General features: G+C 42.0%; 1 protein-coding gene across 2 annotated transcripts in view; it reads right to left on the bottom strand.

The window, feature by feature from the left end:
- CACNA2D3 (calcium voltage-gated channel auxiliary subunit alpha2delta 3) overlaps positions 1–22,750 on the bottom strand; it is a 1,033,411-nt gene that overhangs the window by 462,018 nt on the left and 548,643 nt on the right. For both annotated transcript variants that reach the window (XM_056129451.1, XM_056129450.1), the window contains exons 10-11: positions 19,436–19,525; positions 7,345–7,458 (exon numbers count right to left, since the gene is read on the bottom strand). In XM_056129451.1, coding sequence (XP_055985426.1) covers positions 7,345–7,458; positions 19,436–19,525 — 204 coding nt within the window. The remainder of the gene's footprint in view (positions 1–7,344; positions 7,459–19,435; positions 19,526–22,750) is intronic.

Genomic DNA, 22,750 nt, shown 5'->3' with positions numbered 1-22,750 from the left:
GAGAGTCCTTGCCTACACTGTACACCTAGACAACAGAAGCACTTTAAGATGCAGACTCTACTAGGATTATAACCAGCAAATCTCATTCTCTAAAGTAGAAAGCAAGAGCCAGAGAGATAGAGAGATAGTACAGGAGTTAATGTTTTCTCCTTGCATGCAACCCTGGTATGATCTCTGGCACTGAAATGCTTCCTGAGCACTGTTAGGAGTGATCCATGAACACAGAGTCAGAGGTAATCCCGGACACTGCCAGATGTCATGCACCGCTAATAGCCCCCCAAAAGTAGACAGCAAGGCAGAGTAAAAGTAATCACCTATGGGTGGGTTGATCCGAACTCAATGACAGGGAGTACAACAATACCTTTAACAGAAATAAAAACTTTGGAATCTCTGGCTTTCTGGGATCTAACTCCAGAATTTTCCCTCTGCTCTCCAGTGTCATAAAGCGGTGACCCTCTACCACTTTCTCTTGTCACAGCCATGAATGTAGATCAAGAGACAGTTACATATGATCTTGAGGTAAAGCTCACAGACTGCAGCATACTCTATCTCTGGGGGGCTGGAGCAATAGCATAGCGGGTAGGGCATTTGCCTTGCATGTGGCCAACCTGGGTTCGATTCTTCCGTCCCTCTTGGAGTGCCCAGCAAGCTATGAAGCATATCCTGCCCACACCGCAGAGCCTGGCAAGCTCCCCGTGGCGAATTCAATATGCCAAAAACGGTAACAACAAGTCTCACAATGGAGATGTTACTGGTGCCTGCTCAAACAAATCGATAACAACGGGAGGATAGTGCTACAGCATAGTGAGTGCTACAGTGCTATTCTATCTCTGAACAACCATGTCCCCACTTTGCCCAAGAGCAGCAGTGCTGAAGTAGAAAGGAAAATGCCAGGAGTTATTCCTGAGTGCAGAGCCAGGAGTAAACCCTGGCACTGCCAGGTATGGCCCAAAAGCCAAAAAAAAAAAAAAAAAAGAAAAGAAATTCTCAGGGCAGAAAAGAGAAAGTATCACTTCCTAATGAAGGAATAAGGAGTATAGAGGCGTTAAGCATACAGAGAAGTATTTCCACCCCCACTCTTACACTCTCCACTTTAGACTAGCGTGGCTGTCCTATTTATTCAAGTAGCAATATAGCAACAGAAAGGAAGGAAGAAATTGTCCCTACCAACTCCTGTTAAATTCAACCCATTCATAAAATTCTCAGGGCATCAAATTTTTGGCAATATACAGATTGATGTTAAATTTCTTCCAAATCTCCTTTTGATCAGGAGTTGGCAAACCTATTCTTTCAGGGCTAAATAGTAAATATTTCAACTTTGTGGACCAGATGGTATCTGTCACAACAATTCAATTTGCCATTGGCCACTGACAACATGTAAACAACTGGGTATGGCTGTGCTACAATGCTTTATTTATCGACAAAGATATTTGAATTGCATGCAATTTTCAAGTACCATAGCATATCTTGTCCTTGGGCTTAAAAAAAAAAACTTTAAAAAATTGTCACTTAAAAAAATAATCATTTACAACCCAAGGGTCACACAAAGTTGACAACTACTCCTGGGCCATAGTTTGCCAGCCCTTTCATTAAATCACTCCAGCAACATTTTCTTACCCATCCAGCTCTGGCCTCTCTGCCTTGTGTATCAGAGGAGGTAATGATCAGTACATTCATAATTTTTGTTTTAGTTCACTTGGAAGAGTGATGGCACAGATAGCAGATATGATCATTTTTCTTATTTAAGAGGTAGGCAGTTTTATTTCTGGGCTGAGTCCCTTTCATGTTTGAGGAGTTCATATTTTATTCTAAGTATGGAAGAGCTGCCATCAAGCCATTAACCAGTGAATATTATGCAAAAGTAAATGGCATTCAATAAATGAATAAATAGCTCCTCATTTCTACTCTAAGAAATAAAATGCTGGCAAGGGACACATTGTATACGCAATCATGATGCCGCCTTCATAGACTCATAGTTAAATCACCAATAATGCATTCCTTTTGCCCACTCATCCTAAAATGGTTTATTAAGCAGTTGCCTTGAGTAGGTAGCTTTGAAAAATGATACCCACAAGAGCTTCCCTGGCCTCTGCCCCACTTTCTTCAGCTTTCCCTTTCTTGGAACCCAGTTGTTACAATGGAGAAGGTCGAGACTGCTAGACTAGGAAGAAAGAACCCACAGAAGAATCCTAAAAGGTTAGAAACCATGAGAAGAAAAACCCTAGAATGAGGTAGCCAGTCCCCTCAGTGTAGCCTCATCACTGATCCCCCAACACCTCACCAGTTAACCAATTTTAGAAAATAATTCATTATTATTATTATTATTATTATTATTATTAGTTTGGTTTGGGGCCACATCTGGCAGTACTCCGGGCTTACTCCTGGCTCTGTACTCAGGGATCACTCCTGGAAGTACCTTGGGGGTCATATAAGATACCGGGGATCAAATCTAGGTCATCTGAGTGCAAGGCTAGTGCCTCTTCCACTATACTATTGCTCCAGATCCAATTCGTTATTATATTAGGTCAGTAGGTTTGGGATATTTTATCACTTTTCCATGAAAGTGATTTTCTTTCCTTTCTTCTTCTATTGTCATTAGTTTTTCTTTGCCACAGAATAAGTTTACATATCCGTATTACCTTAAATCAGCACCCATTTATTATATCAGAGTGTCCAGGAATCTGCACAGCTGAGCCAGATCTCATCTTGGTGGCCTCACAAGGCTGTAATCAAAGTGCTCATGGGGATATGCTTTCATCTGAAGGCCTGACTGGGAAAGGTCTACTTCAAGCTCATTCTTATTGTTGCAGAATCATCCCTTTGAGAGAGTAAAACTGAGGTCCAGTAGTTTTTCTGGATGTTTCTGGAGGCAACCCTCAAGTCCTGGAGGCTTCCCTCAATTTCATGTCTCACAGTTACTTCCAATAGTCACAGACCTCAGACTGCCCCAGCCTTAGGGATTGGTTTAGAAGGGAATACATGCTCTCATGGACTCACTAAACCCATGAAGAGGAAAGACAGACCCTTAAGTAATGATAGTCTAGACATGGAAGTTATATTATTCATCTGACATTTGTGAAGGAGTTTGAAGTTTAGGGCTCAGGTGACCTCTGGCTGGAAGAGAAGAAAAGCTTAAACAGACCCCAAAGAAAAAGAGCAGATGCACAGAGGCTTGATAAAACAGTAAATTCAGTTAATCTGAGCAGTGTTCTGAAGCCCAATACACATAAGTATGAAAAGAACATGAGTGAAGTTGGCTGAGAGGAAATGAATAAGAGTAGTTAGGGTCATGGTCCAAAGGAGCACGAATTTGCCATCAAAGTCACCTCATGCAGTCATTTAGCTCCAGTTCTTTTTGGTCAATTGGGAATGAGGACTCCAAAGAGTTCCCTTTTATGAGAGAAACCAAAACTTAAAATTTTTATATGGTCTCTAGATTTTTTAATGAGAGTCAGTATCCAGTAAATGTATAAACAAATTATAGGCATAGAAACAGATACCTGAAATCAGTGACAGTGCAGCAGGAAGGACACTTGCCTTGCATTGCTGCTGACCTAGGCTTGATTCCATATACTACATAGGATCTGGGTTTGATCCCTTGTACCACACCCCAATAGCTTCCAGGAGTGATTCCTGAACACAGATGCATGAGTAAACCCTGAGAACCTCGACTTTTGATCCAAAATAACAGGAGGGAGAGGAGGAGAGAAAGGGGGAGGGAGGGAAGGAGGGAGGGAGGGAGGAAGGGAGGGAGGAAAAGAAGGGAAGGAAAGAAGGGGAGAGAAGGAAGGTGGAGGAGGGAAGGGAGGAGGGGAGGGAAGGAAGGGAGGAGGAGAGGGAAGGAAGGGAGGGAGGGAGGAAAGGAAGGAAGACATGTATGGGTTTCTCTTTTGAGTAGATTTGGGTGTTAAAGGAAACAGAGGACATACAGAAATAGCAAAGCTTTTGGGGCAGCCAAACCCTAGCCATAGGTGATTTTTTTCCCAGGAATAGTTTTCCATTGTGGTTCCTCCACCAATAGTAGCTACACCACCTGGGAACTTGTATAAAATGTACCTTCTCAAGGGGGCTGGAGCGATAGCACAGTGGTAGGGTGTTCGCCTTACAAGCGGCCAACATGGCCGACCCGAGTTCGATTCCTCAGCCCCTCTCGGAGAGCCCGGCAAGCTACCGAGAGTATTCGATATGCCAAACACAGTAACAACAAAGTCTCCGATGGAGACGTTACTGGGCCCGCTCGAGCAAATCGACGATCAACGGGAGGGCCTTTACCTGCCTTTACCAAGGTCCCCACCATATTTACCAATTCCCAGAAACTCTGGGGCCACACAGGACAAGTACCCTGTGTTGGAATAAACCTTTCATAGAATTATCACAATTGCTCAAAACTAAGAAGATATCCCTTTTCTTATGGGAATCAAGTTCTCAAGATCATCTTTACTTCTTATATCCTATTTATATTTCTAAAGACCTAAAGGTGGCCAACTACAGCAACAACTGTTTCCTAAATATGTAAGGTTCAAAACGATGTAGTTCTGAGCAAAGTTTGGTCTGCTTATACATCTTATATCATTTCATGTTGACACAATGGTAAATCAAATTGGAGTCTTAGGTAAATGTTTTACCTACTTCTTCCCAGAAAAGTTAATAAGCTGAATGTTTATGTATATGTAGATGAATCTCATAAAATTAAATTGAATGATATGGGATGGGAAGGAAAGGAATCTACTATCAATCTTTGTTCATAGAAATAGGCCCATTTTTAATCTAGAAAGAAAATTGGCTCTTTATTAAAAATACTTTTATAAGTAGATGAAAACACTTTATATGACACTGAAATTTCCAGTATCTAACTAATGCAGGAAAGCATCTGGTCTAAAGTCAATACTGTTTCTTCAGAAAGACGTGCTGAAATCTGTGTTTTGTCTGGAGAATAATGTCTTTGCTGTGTTCATTCAATGCCTCTCCCTGTCAACAAGGGTAATATATTTCCATACTAGTTTTCCTGGGTATCTTCTAGCCATTGGGTGGTAGATTCCACCAAGATTCCAATCCCTTATGTATACTAAGCTAAATGGATTCATTTTCTATAACATGTATGACTCACACAATAACATATGTGGTGCTAATGGAGCAGCTTTACTGATTTTATTTGAGATGCTTATTCCACAAGCTCTTAGGTCCTATGGCATTTACTAATATTCTACTTAACCACAAAATATTCAAGTTCCTACTCGTGTTTTCTAGTACCATGGCCTCTTTCCCAGTCCCCTCAGCAGGCAACTTTGGGTCATACATGCATGCCTACCAACCATAAGCCCTGAACTGTACTATGTGTTGTCGAAGTGGGAGTGTATCTACAGTTCTCCTACCTTCACCTCACCCACTGTTAGAAGACAAATACTAGACTCTACCTGCCCCTGTAAGTTGTTATTCAAAATACCACGCGCATCCAGAAATATTTGGTCCAAGAGCAAACCTCATCTTATTCAGAGGGTTCAATACTTCAGTCAGTGCTAAAGGGAGTTGCATTTTTTAGGGGAGTTGCATGCTGTGAAATTTCTTCCTAAATGTTACTTAGCTGGAAGCCATGTCTGAATCCCACATTCTGTCAGTAAGCCCAGCATATTTAGTTTTTTGCCCTTATCTTCAAAGGTAATAACAAATCTAAGGCTATGCACCAGAGGAAGAATTTTGCTCCTATCCGGAAACTAATTGTATAAAATGTATGTATCTCTGAGCCTCAGACTCATACTCCATGATATTAGAATTTAACATATATTTAATACAAGGGGTCAAAGAATAACTAAGAGATGCAAAACACAGTACCCAAAAGAAGAGAGAGAGAACAAGGGGGAATACCCTGCCACAGAGGCAGGATGGGACGGGGGGGGGGGATGAGGAGGGGGGGATGCTGGGACCCATGGGGATGGATGACGGGCACTGGTGGAGGGATGGGCACTTGATCATTGTATAACTGAAACCCAAGCACAAAATTTGTAAGCCTATAACTGTACCTCATGGTTTTTCACTAATAAAAAAAGAAAAAAAAAACAAAGAATAACTAAGAGAATATAAAACAGCACCTCCTGCTCCTAGCGAAGGGCATGCTCCCTGAGTACAATTCCAGGTACAGTTGTCACTGTCTTGTATTTCCTTTTGCTAAGCACAGTTTGTTTGGTTCCCATAAATTAAATGTATAAAGCAGAAAAATAAGAATGGACTTAGCTAAACAGTATCATGTACCTTTAGAAATTGTGTCATTGACACCTGGGAAAAGAAAGCTCTTTTTCCATCCCTCAAGACACTACTCCCTCTGAGTAACCTTTTTCTCCATAGTTAAAATTATGCCATTGATATGACACAGATTATCAACTTCTGATTTGCTGATTGGTGATAAATCCACTCAAATAATAATTTAAAATTGTGATGGCAGGATCACGTCCTTAGTGATTTTGATTTTGGTGGTATGAAGCATGTTCTAGGTATCCATATCCATAAGTTCAAAGCTCTCCCTTGGGATTTCAAACTGGTTAATAGCTAAAGGAGTATCTGGGCTAGAATCCCAAAAGATACCAAAAATTGTAATAGCTGCCATTAATACCCTTATACATGGGTGCATCATGTAAATAAATGTCAACCGGGAAAGCAAATAAATAATTTAGATAGAGAATATAATTTGACAACAATATAACCGATGAATAGAGAGAAGTTCTGGGTAGTAAAGAGAACCCAGGAAGAATGAATAGAAGCACAAAAAATTAAAAGGAGATGGTGGCCAGACCACTAGAGTAGACCGGACTATTCTAGATCATACATCTGCTGAGTATATCGGGCTGCAGTGAAATAAAAAACAAATAAAAGGGATTCCCGATGTGGAAGAGGCGTGCTTAACAATGAATCTTTATCCTGATTGTGTAGAACATAGGTTATGTGTTTCTTTTCATTGTCAGAAAAGTTTCTTTGGGCATGAGCAGCAGTACAGAAGTTAGGGCACTTGCCCTGCATGTGGCTGACCTGGATTCAATCCTCAGCATTCCCTAGGGTCCCCTTAACACCATCAGGAATCAGTGCAGAATGCAGAGCCAAGAGTAACCCCTGAGCATCTCTGGGTGGGTGACCCCCAAAAATAATAGAAAAGTTTCCTTATTGAAATAAGAAAAGCCACAATATTCCGTTTGGATCAATAAAAAATACACAAGGCAGAGAAACCATAGGTTGCTATGAGGTTCTATCTCCATGGGTACTGAGGTACTGATCTGAGGATAGTTTGGAGAACACAATACAAGATGCTATAACGAGATATTATATTATATAGTATAACAATCATCAGTAGGAACTTACCTTTCGATCTGGCCAATTGTACTTTGCAAAGATGGTGTCATAGGTGTCCACAGCCCCATCAGTGATGAGCATGATGGCCTGGCTGCAGATACTTCCTTGTCCTGTGTGGTTAAACTGTGGAAAGAGATGAATTCAAAATGAAAAGCACATCTAAGAGGTATGTGTATCCGTGAGATGTCAGAAGCAGGGGGTTTCAGCTCTGGGAAGGAGAGCTACATCTCTACCACTAATGCAGAACATACACAAAAGGCCTTTTTTTTTATACCACATCTACTCTGAAAAACTGGGACTAAATAGAAACCACAGAAGAGATCTCCAGAGGAAAGAAGAACACAGGGGAATTCAAAGTTCTAGGACAAAAATCATTCAAGTATGGGCCACACCTCAGAATACAAGTCCAAAGGAATGAGTGACAGCAGCTTGACCACATTTCAGGGCAGCAGAATTGATGAGAGGCAATATCTCTTAAAAATCGAAATGAGTCTGGTTTGCATGGATCTGATGGATACAGGCTTACCATATAAATAAATCAAGGTTTTGGCCACAAAGACAATAAAGTAAGGATTATGCCAATTCAGGTCAGAAGTCTAAGCGCCATTTTTAAAGTTATGTTTTAAACATATATTACTACTTGTAACATTATGTAGTAATTCATAGATGTTAGTACATATAACCTGCTGACATTCTAAGACTGTAGCTCATTGTGCGCGAAATCAGGATTTTCTTACACTTTGGGTTTTATGTGGCACTTTAGGGCTGGAGAGATAGCAGAGTGGGTAGGGCGTTTGCCTTGCACACAGTCAACATGGCTGACCCGAGTTCGCATCCTCCACTCCTCTTAGAGAGCCTGGCAAGCTACCAAGAGTATCTCGCCTGCCCAGCAGAGCCTGGTAAGCTATCCGTGACGTATTCAATATGCCAAACACAGTAACAAGTCTCACAATGTTACTGGGCCTGCTCAAGCAAATCGATGAACAACAGGAGGACAGTGACAGTGACAGTGGCACTTTAAAAGTTCCTGGCCTCCAGCCGGGTATCCTAGAGGAAAGGGCAGTTCAGATAGAGACGGGAGCACCAAATAAAGGATGTTGGGAGGATCCTCCCAGGAGGGGGGATGCATGTCGAAAGTAGACTATGGACTGAACATGTTTGCCACTCAATGCCTCTTTTGCAGACCACAACACCCAAAAGGAGAGAGAGAACAAAAGGGAATGCCCTGCCACAGTGGCAGGGGGGGATGGGGGGGATGGGGGGGGAGGGATATTATCCATGGTGGTGGAAAATGGGCACTGGTGGAGGGATGGGTATCTGATCATTGTATAATTGAAACCAAAGCACAAAAAATTGTAAAGCTACAACTGTAAAAAAAAATAAAATAAAATAAAGGGAAAAAAAAAAGTTCCTGGCCTCTGTTAGTAAATGGGAGCTAGTGTTCCCAGAGGGGTTTCCAGAGCTTTGTGTCCATCCCTTGGATATTGGAACAAGAATTCCCTACAGAGTGCTATGAGTGCTACAATGTAAAGCAATAGCATGTCCTTTAAGAGCATTACAATTACATGAAAATGTAAAGACAATACAAAAACATCCTCAGCCTTCAGTAGGGAAAATTCTTACCATTTTAATCTACCATGTATGTTTATGTATCTCAGAATTATTTACGAAGTCCTCACATAACACTGGGGTGTAAGACCCCTTGCCCTCACATCATTCATATTCTATTTGGGCTGACATATAAAAATAAAGTGAACATTTGCATATTTAATAATGATAATGTAACGAGAGAGGGAAGAAAGTAGAGATGAGAGAGAGGAACAGAGGAGGCAGCAACTGTAGGGAAATGGAGAGGTCTGAAATGTGTCCTGCAGGAGGAGTTCTTGAAGAGTCATGCAGGTGATAAGGAACGGCAAATGCAAAGGCATGGAGTGAGGATAGTCAGGCATATTCAACCCCTGATCATGGCACTGGAGAAGACTGGAAGCTGCTCTTGTATTTGCTACTGACATTGGGTAAATAAAGGGCTAACAAAACATTCAAATTGAGGTATAATGGTCTGTCTCTTGGCAATCAGAATCCTTTGGTGCTGCTTAAAGTTGTAGTAACTTGGGAGAAGATAACTTAACAATATAGATGGACAGATGGATGTATACATGGATGGATGGATGGACAGATGGACAGACTGATGGGAAAATCAATGGAATAAACTGCCTTGAATCATACTGGGACAGAGAAAGCTTACTACCATAAGATACTGGTGAGTACCTGGGCTTATCCCAGTATCACAAGCTGTGTACCTGACCTAAGTTCATTTTGCATGTCCATTTCATCATTTAAAAGAAGAGAATAACATTCTTTTGTGACTTCTACCGAGCAAATTAATTCTATATTGTATGATGGACTATGAAAATAAATAATCTTTTCTAGCCACCAAGGCAGGTGCTATCTATCATTATGGCCACTTTACAGTTGGGGGAACTAATACAAGGGAGATTAGCTGACTGCCTAAGGTAAAATATCTACCTATTCTATCTCAGATTGGAATCCATACAATCAATCTCTAGAATCTACTGTCTGCTTTAACATACTCAACAGACTCTCAAGAATGATATAATGGTTCTTGAGCAAATAATAAGCTCAAGATATGTGGTAAGCATCACAGATGTTCATTTCTATCCACTTCTCCCCTGTTCTATAATTTCCAGGATTCCAGGGTCACATGGACACCACCCAAGGAAGAGTTTGCCCCTTCAATTCCATGTTCAAGGCTCTTGTCTCACTGTCCTTTTCCAGCTCAGACTGGAAAACTGTCCTTGAGTTAAAGAGCAGATAAGACCCATGAGACAATATAATAAAGTAGAGAGACTTAGAGTGAATGCCATCAAACTACAATACTACTGTTTTTATTGACACAACATATGGTCCAAAAACCTGGCTCAGGAAGACAAGAATGACAAATATGTCCAGAATGAAAAAACAACCCACAGACTGAGAGGAAAGATTTTCCCACCATTTATCCAACAGAAGGATTAATAGCCAAGATATATAAGGCACTGTTAAAACTTAACAATAAAAAATCAACCACATCAAAAAGTGAGATGAATGGAAACTTCCTCAAAGAAGACAAAAATTGCCAGTAAGTATATGAAAAAAAATGCTCTGCAACACTGTTCATCAGGGAAAGGCAAGTCAAAACAATAATGAGATATCACCTCACAGTGAGACTGGTGCACTTCAAGAGAATGAAAACAATCAGCATTGGTGTGGATAGGAGAAAAGGAACTCTCATTCAATGCTGGTAGGAAGGTTTACTGATTCAACTTCTTTGCAAAATAATCTGGACACAGCTCAAAAAACATTTTTTTTGAGAACTGAGTTTTCACATGACCCAGCTATCTTAGTTTTTGGCCTCTATCCCAAGGACTCAAAAACTCTATTTAGAAAAAGACAGTTGCACTCCGGGGTTAATAGCAGCACTGTTCTTAAGAGCCCATTTTGGAAATATTACAAGTATCCAAGAACAGGTGACTAAACAAACTATGGTTATATATACAGAAAGGAATACTACTTGGCTATGAGAAAGACAAAATCATGTACTTTGCTACTACATGGACGAAACTGGAGGGTCTCATGCCAATGAAGTCAGCCAGGAAAAAGAGAAACAGAAACAGAAAGATCTCTCTCATATGTGAGATAGAAAGAAATATAGTATGGGAATAACAAATGTCAAAACGTAACAGACTCTAAGAACTAGGCTGTTCTGTTGAGTGGAGCTCAGAATTGTGTGAAACTTTGGGGTCAGAGGTGGGGACTGGGAGAAGATCCAGGGACAATGGTGAAGGGAAAAGGACACAGTGGCAGGGTGAATGCCATGCCTGAAACCCTGTAAAGTTGGCAGTACTGCAAAGTTGTAAAGAACAGTAAGTAAAGTAAGTAAAGGCCCTTCCGTTGATCATCGATTTGCTCGAGCGGGCCCAGTAACGTCTCCATTAGAGACTTTGTTGTTACGGTGTCTGGCATATCGAATCCGTCATGTGTAGCTTTCCAGGCTCTGCCGTGCAGGCGAGATACTCTCCGTAGCTTGCCGGGCTCTCCGAGAGGGGCGGAGGAATCGAACTCGGGTCGGCCATGTTGGCTGAGTGCAAGGCAAACGCCCTACCGCTGTGCTATCGCTCCAAAGAACAGTGACTAAACAAAATAATAGCAGTAAAAGGAGGCAGGTAGTCTGGTGGAGGGCGTGGTGTAGAAACAATGTACACAGGAAATCTTACCAATAACAGTATTGTAAATCACTATGCTTGAAATAATATTTTAATAACAAATAATCTTACTACTTATTCCAGGACCTTCCTGAAAGATCCATCACCTCTTTAAAAAAAATAAATAAATAAAAATAAAAGGAAAATGTATTTACATATCCTAAGACTGAACCCTGATCTCAAATTCTTTGCCCTTTTGGGTCCATCAATCCTAAACTTGTAATATTGGGATTCTTATCTAACTCTAATGAAGTCTCTTCCTTGTTCTTCAGATATCTTCAGATATCCTGTGAAATATCTTCAGACAAATGTCATAATCTCAGTAAATATTCTTTGTCCTTTCAACTCTAGATGCTGCTAAGATTCTATCATCACAGTTCTTTACTTCAATAGCAGAAAATTGCCTTGTTCCTTGTCTTACAAAACATGCCCTCTGGAGAGGTGTGAGGAACCTGTATCCAACACAGCATTCACTTAATTGAATAAAGACAGCAGGAGACCTCTGAATATCAGTGATCTGGTGATCAACTCTTCATATTGCAGAGGTTGCGGAAAGGAAGAAAATCAGGACACCATAGGGCTCTTATTAATGCAACTCATTTGAAAACATTTTGAAAAAACTCTCCCAAGTGAAAGGGAAAGAAATGAAAATGGCCAGAGACTAGAAATGCAGACTAAAAGCAAGAGGTGCCTAGAGCTGTTTATTTAAAAACATCACAACCTTTGCCCCACGGTGGATCCCTGGTATTCTCTGCAGCAATCTGCAGTTGGAGAATTTTAAAGAATGCAATTAAATTCAAATGCTTTGATGAGTAATATCGCTTCTCTTCATATTTGTCGAGAACTTTTTTTTGAATAGCGAGAGTGATGAAAGTGTTTTCCATAATAATAACAATGACAAGAGGCTGATGATGAACTACAATTAGCTCAGTGATTCATCAGTTAGCAGTGAAAATTTCAATGCATCCTGACATTTAGAGCATTTGGTTGTGATTAACAGTCTTTGAAATGTCACCGAATTTTATTTAATTGGCTAAGAAAAATTTTTAAAAGGTAATCACTGCAAAGATCGTATTCATCGCCAAAAAAGATAATTGCAGTTGTCACATGACAAGGTAGATGCTAACTACTGTAGCAAACTGGCTCTGTGTTCTTACAGAATCTAATGAATACAGCAGAGATCAATAGCTAGAAGGGTCTTAGAAGTTTACTTGAATGCTCCTTTCAAAGGCATTTGTACAACAACTGCAAGCCTTTAAGTCATCTGCGCAAATACTGAAACTGAAATGCAGGTAATTGCAAAACAGAATTAACTCCGTTTGGCTATAGTAACCTCTGAACCATTATAACTCCAGCCACAATCAAGATTTCAATTAAATTCTGTACGTGAGTTTGTATGTATAAGAGAGAGAGGAAAGAGGATGTTTATGTGTTTGAGAAACAGCTCTTTATTGCACATTAGCTTGCAAAGGCAGGCATAATGTACAGGAAGAGAATTATATCACTTAAAGGTCATATTGATGAAGTGGAAAATAGCTCAAGCTTCATTTTCATGGGAGATTAACCATCTCTGTGTTTTTTCAAAGTGTGGAGCTATTTAAGAGCCCAATGGCAAAAGAATGAATAAAATATTTCTGTGGGAGAAATATGCACTCAAAAGAATTTGGTGCCAACTGTCAATCAATCTCAAGCAGGAAGAGTTGTAACTTTTTTTTATTGTTCCTCTTCTTTTATCCTCTTTCCTTATTCATATTCAGCATAAGTTTCTGATTGGCCAGATCTCATAGGAGTTTTACAGGAGAATGCAGAGCAGAAAGGTGTGTAGAAGGTTTCCCTAGTTGAAAAATACCTCTCACCAGATTTAAGGGAAAATATTCACCATGTATTGGTAATTTCTCTGGGTCTTAGAGGTGTTGGGGTTTTAAGTATACCCTCTTGAGTATACAACTTATTGTACCTGCAGTCATTTTGATATATTACATGATTCTAATCCTGAGTTCCTGATACATTATAAAGAGTTCCTGGCTGTTCCCGGAGCCAATCTAAGTAACATCTGGGACGTCTTGGAGTGGGGAGTGAGCCCACCACCAGCCCAAACAGAGCCCTGGCAGCCTAAAACCTCCCAAACCCAATCTCTGCCATGCTCACAGCAGATATCCACAGCCTCAGGACAAACCTGATCCATGAAAATGAATCAGCTGAAAAACTCAGGTATGCAGATTTTGTGAATGAAAAATGTCCAAACTCTTACAGAGTTGGTAATGGGTGACCGCCCCCCCCCACCCCATCTCCTTGTACTTCCTGGATCTTGGCAGTCATGCCCACAAACTGCCTCGTTAATGTCCATGATCCAGAGACTCACAAATAAATTTCAGAAGAGAGCAACAATGACTCCAGACACAAAAGTCACCATCCAGTTAAAAATTTAACTCCAGCTGTGTCACCCAATTTAAAATTTTAAAATTCCTGGAGTAACATCTCATATCTAGACCACTGATATACCAGGAGCAGCACACCACATTGGATGGGTGTAAAGTAGAAGGCAACCAATCTCAATTAAAAAATATATATATTAGCATACAAGGCTCAACCCGGGTAACAATATGTTAGTAATCTCTTGAACAAGGACTTAATGGCTCCAGGGTGAGATACAACAATCTTCACACTTTCCTCTAAGGAAATGTTTGGGATCATTTGTAGCAACTTTTTTATGACAAGCAAATAAATACAAAGTAAGACAAAAATTGAATACAAAATCAATTATTTAGGGCCTGCTTTGGGGGCAGGCTTGGCTGGTGGTGGGAAAATTTGACATGGTGATGGAAAGGTGTAACAGTCATGGGATTGGTGTTTAAATATTGAATGTAATAAATTATTGTGAACTGTTAAAAATATAAACACGCGTGTGGAGGGATGGGAAAGTGTGAGTTGTCGGTGGGCTCTCCAGACAGCTCTCTCTCTCCACCCGCATTCGGTGCTCTTGTGCCGCTGTGTATGGACCAGATTGGGATGGCTCCTCCTTTACTCACTGCTTTTGTGTGTGCCGCTGTGCTCTCTTTTGTCTCTCTATTTCTGACTCTGTCTCTGTAGTCTCTCCTCTGGTCTCTTCCAGTCTCTCTCTCTCTCTCTCTCTCTCTCTCTGGAGCCCGGCCCACTCTCACTTCTGACTCTGTCCCCTGGTTTCTGACTCTGACCCCCTCCGTTCTTACAGTCTTAGTTTATATAGTAATCACATAGGGTGGTGACACAAAGGTGGGTCGAACATTAACAAATCAACAAAGAGGGGTAAGACCACTCCTCCAGGAGATTAACTCAAGGACAAAATTAACACAAGGACAAAAGGGGAGGATCCCATCCAGGGTGTGTCCCTTTCTTCTTTCCTCAGCTATAATCCACTCAAATAGTTCTAGTAAATTTACTTCTGATATTTCTAGCAATGTCATTCTGTATGAGCACAGTTTAAGAGATATATCAATTTAAAGTTTGGTTCTTCCTGAGAACATCTCACTATATATTTCAGACCATAGTCCTCAGGTTAGGTTAGTCTTCCTAACCCCAGCAGGGCCCTAGTCTCATACAACTTATTGTTACTTTTGGATCATGACGGCATTTGTCTATGATCATGCTCTCAACTTATAGTTGAGCATTTTGGCACTTTGGCCTGGCCCATTTCAATGCCAGAGTAGCTCACAGTTTGCCCGGGTCCATTCAGTCTCTCGTCGGGACCCTGCTTTTGGGGTGCAAGGAACTAGGGGAAACTGAGTTGAGAAAGCAGATGCCTAAGAGTAAATCTTATTGGAGTCAATCAACTCCCAAGTTACAAAGCATAACATTAACTGTCTTTTTGTATCCATACAGAAAGGACATTGCTTTAAGGTAAAATAAGTTCCCTGAGGCAAGGCTGAAAGAACAAATCCAATGTTATCATACAGTGAATAACTTTATAAAATAAAATAAAATTTTTAAAAAGAGTTATCAATAAATTTGGGTTGACATGGACACGCTTTCAAAGGACAGCAGAACTTGTTAAGGTCTTTACTGTACTCCTGCACTTGTAAGTTTGTGAGAGGAGGACGTCGTGCCCCAGCATACAGTGGGAAGCATGGATGTGTGACTAAGAGCACAGTGGGTAAGGGAAAAGGATCCGGTGAGAAAAGTTATCAGGGTAAGAATCCAAAGCAAGAGGAAGATGGAGGAAGCAGATATTCCTGGAGATTTGGGTGAGGTGGATGAACAAAAAATATATGGTAGGAGTTGATTCTAGGGGCTATAGGCAACCAGTCTACCTGGTCACACAGGGACACCTACCTAATCAAGCAAGCTGAAAGTAAACCTGTCACTTTAACTCAGTTATGTAGAGTTCCCAGTCCCTTATGAAAGAGGCTACCAAGGCAGATGCACAGGTGCATAGGAACCCACTGCTGTTTCATGTTTTATTGTCACTCTAGAATTTTTTCTCTGTCTTAAAGTGAGGAACTACTTTGTTTTAAAGTGAGGTACTACTACCTCACTTTGTTTTAAAGTGAGGGCAGGAGCGATAGTACAGTGGCTGACCCAGATTCAATTCCTCTGTTCCTCTCGAAGAGCCTGGCAAGCTATCGAGAGTATCTCCCCCGCATGGCAAGGCCTGGCAAGCTCCCTGTGACGTATTTGATATGCCAAAAACAGTAACAAAAAGTCTCACAATGGAGACGTTACTGGTGACCGCTTGAGCAACTCGATGAACAATGCTACAGTGCTACTAAAGAATTGAAGTAATTTTACAATTGCAGAGCGACTTCACCAATCCCTCCTCCAGTGTTTCAAGATAGCTCCATCATTACCTCATAGTCCCTTTGCCCTCCCACACCCTCAGTTCCCAGTTCTTGAGATTTTGAGGCCAGTGCTTAGTCTGCTCCTATTGCCATTTTAACAATGAGGAAAAGAAAGGTGAGTCAGAGTAGCAGCCTAGATGGATCAGGCTTCTCAGCCCAGTTTCCAGAGACTATGCATGAAACCACATGTTCCTATCTTCACAACTCTACTTGTCAGGGACGGAAAGTGGAAGTTCACTGCAGTAACCTCCACGATCCAGCTTGTTTTTGAAGAGCCAAATTGGGACTAGTCCCTCCAATGCAGCATTTAGTAAGGGCCTGCAGAGAAATGGGGGAGCTTGGCACTTCCTATGGAGAAAGTGGCAATCCAGATGCAACATTAGACCAAGAAGAGGCTACCTGGTCCTTTGCCTATTTGAGGCTATTTCTTTCTGAGTTTTTCTTCGGCTGTTAATAGGACTGTCTGTCCCCAACACAGAGTCTTACATAAATGCCCATGGTCAGCAGTCAACAGCCCCTTAGAGTCATAAGAGGGAAGGGATTCCATCCAGTTTACTGACATCTTCCCTCCTGGCTCTTCTTTCCTTTGCAGTCAAAGCACTGGCTCAGGCTGAGATTCAAAGGGGCTTCGGAATGCCAAGAGAGGTTAGAAAGAAGAGCTGAGCCTAACCTTGGAGCCTAAGAGGCTAGTGCATAAGAGTAGAAAAACCCAAGATTCAGAGTGGGATATAACTCACGAGCATGTCCAACTTGGGCCATGCTGCAGGAATGTTGCTTACCTTTCCAAGCCCCCATTGCTCACCTGCAGACCAATAATAGCTATGCCCGACACCCAGCGCCAGTGTCACCTCAAGCCTCTGCCAGGCTCTCAGTTTCTCTCAGGTCTCTTCTGGCCTCAGCTTCCTGCCCTGGACCTCTTCTCCCCCACCCCATTCCTCACCTCCCCATATCCCCAATGCCTGTTTTATGTTCCCAACAGATCACAGTTCCCAAGCTCTCTACTAGTTTAGACAAACTCCAACCAAATGAGAATAGTGGGAGATGTGAGGGGCAAAACTAAGTATTTCTGAGTCAGTCCCCACTTCCCCTCTGTTTTGGGGTTTGGATGATCCATGGTAATGACTGTCATTCAAGGTATTGGCTTCTACAGGACAGGCCTTCCCTCCTGATGCCAGTTTTTCCTGAATAGTCCCCTCCATGTGTATTTTTCCCATCCGGGAGGTGCTGAGGACATTCCTCATTCCTGTAGGCCTGCTTGCTCTTAAGAGGTCCTGCCTGCTATTGGCATCGATCTCTGAGTTGTTTCATTTGCTGTTTGCTTTCTCAGTCTCTTCATCATCTGTGCAACCCTTTCCCTGAACTAAACTCCCACTGCACTTGAAATACCTAGATCAGTTTCCATTTTTCCCCTTCTTGACATCTTGATCATTACTGTTTTTCAACACAGTAGCCACAAAATTGTGTCAAAACCCACTTGGGTCATTTCATTCTGCTCAGACATTATCATAATTTTCCATCTCACACAAACTACAGTCCAGAGATCTCCTGTGAGTTAATATAGACATAATTGCCATAGTACAAACTCCTAATATCCTGATGATCTCGCTCCCTTTCTCTTCCTTCTCTTTCTCTTCTCTAGTTTCCCCTTGCTACACCTTATCTGATCTCCTGGCTATATTACCAATGTGCCAGACATTTGCCTTGGAGCTTCTGCATTTGCAGGAGGGTGGCTTCTTCCTTCATATATATACATAGTGGTTCCCTCATTCCTCAGATCTCTACCCCAACATCAAATCAGAGAACTCTTTCCTGACCTCACTGCATGAAACAGCACTTCCAGGTCTGCCACAACTCCTTCCCACCTGGAATAACCTTGCTTCATTCTCCATAGGAGACTACCTCTGCTTACTCCCCCCACCTCCCACACCCCATATATGTGAAGTTGATGAGCTGCTTCTAGAAAAGGCAATATAGTCAATACCTTAGCTTTCATAGGCCACGGGGTCTCGAGCGCAGCTTATTCCCACTATAATTATGAACAAAAGCAGCCACAGACAAAATGTAATGAGAGGGCTTGCATTTCCATCCAACATTTGTTAGAAAAACAGGAAGAAGGCTGTATTGTGCTTCTAGGAGACTGTTTACTGCCTTTTCCCTAGATCAATTAAAGCTCAACCTTTTCTCTATTCTCTTTACCATTATATTCTGAATGTCTGAGGTTAAAAACATACAAAACAGAGAATGGCTGCATAAATAAACCTACAGACTGACATTAATAAAGATAGTCATTATTTTTCCTGCTAGCTCCCTTCAAAGTAATGAAAGTACAAAAGCTGCCAGCTGAATATGATGCTCTAGAAACACAATTGGATTTAAGGGGTGGGCATCAGCTGCTCAGGATTCCCCAACATCTATAACAGGATGGGAACTAGGGCTACTTGAAAAGGGCTTCTTTGCCTTGTAGCTCACATTGTTTTCTATAAATAAAGTGTAGAATACTAGGAGGAGCAGTTTCTCTTCCTGCAATGTTCGTTGGAGAATTGAATACACTTGCTGCAAATGGCACCTCAATAAAGGTCTGGGAGAGATGAAAGATGGAGGAGAGGATTCTCTAAACACAGCACAGGGAAGCCTTTCTTCATTAGGACACAAAAGGGAGGGGAGGAGGGAGATGGGTAATGTGAACTGAGAGTACTGGATGAAAAACCTGAAATGCCTCAGGAAAAAGCAACAGCTTGAGATGGTGAGTTCCAACAGTCTGACAAAGAGGGCCAGAGCCAAGGAGTGTGGCAGGCCAGTATCCAAACTGAACATCGGTAACCACACCCAACAGGGTTTGACTTGGCCTCCCAGACTGGACTTGGTTTCCCAGGAACTCAAGTGGCCAACCTCTTCCTCCCATCTTGTGTCTGGGCAAAAAAAAAAAAAAAGCAGGTACTGGTCCACAGCCACAAAAGGAAACCCCACAAAACACACACCAATGTTCTCCTGGAAGTGAGAAAGAGAAAGCAAATTGAAGCTTACGTCGCTAAGGATGTTGAAGGCCTCATTCAGAGCAATGTCCAGCATTCCGATGCCTTGAGCAAAAAGCTTGTCCAGATGCTCCCTGAAGTGCTGAAACAACAAAGCAGAAAATCCATTAGCATCCGTTCTATTATCTGAGACTCCAACCTTGAGTGAACAGGCTCAGTCTCAGGCCAGACCAATAATCCTCAGACCCAAGAGGTCACAATTTGTTTTCCTCCTTCCAAATTCAAAACATAAGAACTTCTCAATGCAAAATTTACCTTCTGTATCCTTTTTTGTTTTAAAATTTTGTCTACATATTATAGGGGAAAAAAATCTTTCAACTCTGGTGAGAACTTCTTTAGTCTAAAATTCCTGGTTTCCCCTTTATTTATTACACCCCCATGCCTTTCTGTCCTCTCTCCTATCCTGATATGCTCTTGGCACAAACTCAACCACTTCTGAACCCCCCTGCCATGGACTTTCCCATCAGCTATGGGAACTCAGCTTGGTTCTCACCTTGTTCCTACCAAGTTTTTCCAGACCTCAGCCTCTGAGACAGGCTTAGGATGCTTCCCAGTGACCCCTTGCTACCAGCTCTAGGCTCAGATGCACACAGATCAGAGGCATGCAATGATCTGATATGATTCTTTCACACAAGATCTGACATTTCTATGACAGGGCATGCAGATTTAATGGCCCTCTTTGCCTCCCACTTCCATGACAGCTGACACTCAGAAGGTGCCCAATATCCATCTCCAAGGAGTGAGGAGAAATACTTAATCAACACACAAGAAATGTGATTATAGCAAGGGAGATGCTGACTAGAAATCAGGAAACTTTCAAGAAATGTGCAAAATGGGAAGGAAACTTAGTAATAGACTTGAGATTGCCTATGCTGGTTCCACAGAAGTCCAGTACTGGAAAGTGAAGACTAATTAAATAGAAAGAAAGAAAGGTAACTGTGGACACCCACCTCCAACCCACTGTATTTCTGCTTTCTATCAAAAGGGTAAGAGTGGGTCCTGGTGCATGCCTAGGGACACAGGAATATGGGGGAATACAGGGGAAATGTACATCTCCAAAGTCCACATTCATAGAAGTACAACTATTCTGCCCTTATTTCCTAATTGACTCATAATTAATTAGATCAATTATTTATCCTTATCCTGTCATTTCAAGAAAAGCTGTCCAGAGTCTTCATATTCCTCCAGACCAGGAAGGGCGTGAGGGGACCTACTCTTCTGGTTGCTGATTTCCTGTCTGAGGAGTGGCTCTTTCTTATTCATTGCCTTGAAACCCACCAAGGCTCCAAGCGTGTCCTCAGCACTAATAGTGACACCTAGACATGACAAGTGAGCTGGAGGACCCTGAAACTTGTCTCAGAATCTGCAGAGACCATAGAGGCCTAGGGATATCTCAATGTGGTTGTCTTTTGTGGGCTCCACAGGCAGTAGCAGGGGGTTTAAGGCCATCAGAATGCTAAAAAACTGTGCAGTGCAGGTTGGCTGAAAAACTGCTGTAAAGTTAGATTCTGCTCCTCATGGTACCCACTTGGTTAAAACACAGGTTTAATGTGAATCAAAACTGGATATGAAGTTGTAGCAAATCCTAGAAATGCTCATTCCAGTCACAAGAGCCTTTTGAGGTCTGCAGCCAGTGACTGAAGCCTGCTTCATGTTGGGTCTTTAAGAAAAACCAGGAATCAGGCTGGAGCAATAGAGCAGTGGGTAGGGCATTTGCCTTGCATGTGGCCGACCCGGGTTCAATTCTCAGCATCCCATATGGTTCCCTGAGCACTGCTTTGGGTAATTCCTGAGTGCAGAACCAGGAGTAACCCCTGTGCATTGCCGGATGTGACCCAAAAAGAAAAAAAAAAGAAAAACCAGGAATTTAAGTCCTGGCAACAGCCCTGAGAGGTTCAAGCATCTCCTTTTGCAGATAAGGATACTGAGGGTCAACACAATTCCCAGATCTACACATCTCCAAACTGCCTGGCCCAGGTTCTACTCTAAGCCCACGTCATTTGTGCTGCTCTTCTTTCATACATGGCACACCCAGCACGGATCATGCTGCCTAATCTCTGCAGTAGGGCTGCACTGAGTCTACTGGTGTGTGTGTAGGGGGGCAGTGGGGGGTGGGGGGGAGTGGTTGGAGAGAGGAATGCAGGACCTGGCAGCCACATGGCTAGGAATCAAGTCAGTGCTTCTTCTCTTCCTGTACAAGGCCCAAGACCCAGCAGACTATTGAATATATGGCATGTCCCAGGTGAAGAAAATCCAGGCAGGCAAGTGCGTCTGAGGAGCCAGAGTACTAGGTGCAGGTGAACAGAAGCGAATCAGAACAGATTCCCTTCTTGTATGGGTGAATGGTGGCCACTAAGAGGACTCTGACTCTAGAAGCACCATCCCTCAAAGGCCCCATGTACTCTGCAGGACACACAGAGTGATGATATGACCATTTCACTGCTGTCAGAGAAGCTGGGATTCACAGGGGTCTGGCTTACATCACTGGGGCCAGAGCCTGCCTTTAAAAATTCCTTCTTTTCACCTTTTCCCATTTATGCCAAAGGCACATAAGTGCGCTGTCACAGGGTTTACATTGGAGTGTGTTGTTGGTTGTTGTTGTTGTTGTTGTTGTTGTCGTTTTCAGTAACAAAGCAATCCTATTGGGTTTCCTTTTATTCTATTGCCAGCTGCATGTCCTCTGCAGAACATGATCTTCAAGCAACAGTGCTTCTATTGTACATTCAGAGTAAAATGCAACATCATGTTGTAAAAGTCTGCTCCACTTCTTTTATTTTAATTTAACATTTTTGTAGGGGTTGGGAGGTGGGTTACATCCTGCAAGGCTCATGGGATTACTTCTTGTTCTGCACTCAGGAGTTATTCCTGGTGGTGCTTAGGGGAACATATAGTACTGGGGATTGAACCCAGGTCAGCTGTATGTAAAGCAAATGCCCTATACCCACTATACTATCACTCTGGCCCTCTTCTACTTCTTTATAACATGGTCAGTTGCAATTCTGTTGCTTCCTGGTACAAATCTGGTCCACATATTAGATGGAAACATATTTTATCAGGTTAAGGATTTCCAAATAATGTTCACAGATGAAGGATTCTCTCATTTTGTTCTTTTTATTTCCTCTCTCATATCCAAACTCCCTTTCCTCATACTCCGTCACCTGAACCAAATCAGCTTCATCAACCTAGTCTTCTTGGCTGTATGCAACAGCATCCCCTTCTCCTCCTACATAATATTGGGTCTTGTCTTCCAGGAAACCCATGATGTGGTCTCCGTAAGAGTTTCTGTCTACTCTGGCTGCCACTATCA

Source organism: Sorex fumeus, unplaced genomic scaffold (assembly GCF_029834395.1).
Source record: "Sorex fumeus unplaced genomic scaffold, SorFum_2.1 ptg000072l, whole genome shotgun sequence".
NCBI lineage: Eukaryota > Metazoa > Chordata > Mammalia > Eulipotyphla > Soricidae > Sorex > Sorex fumeus.
Note: the sequence above shows the minus strand (reverse complement) of the source record. Positions and strands in the feature narration are given on the sequence as shown.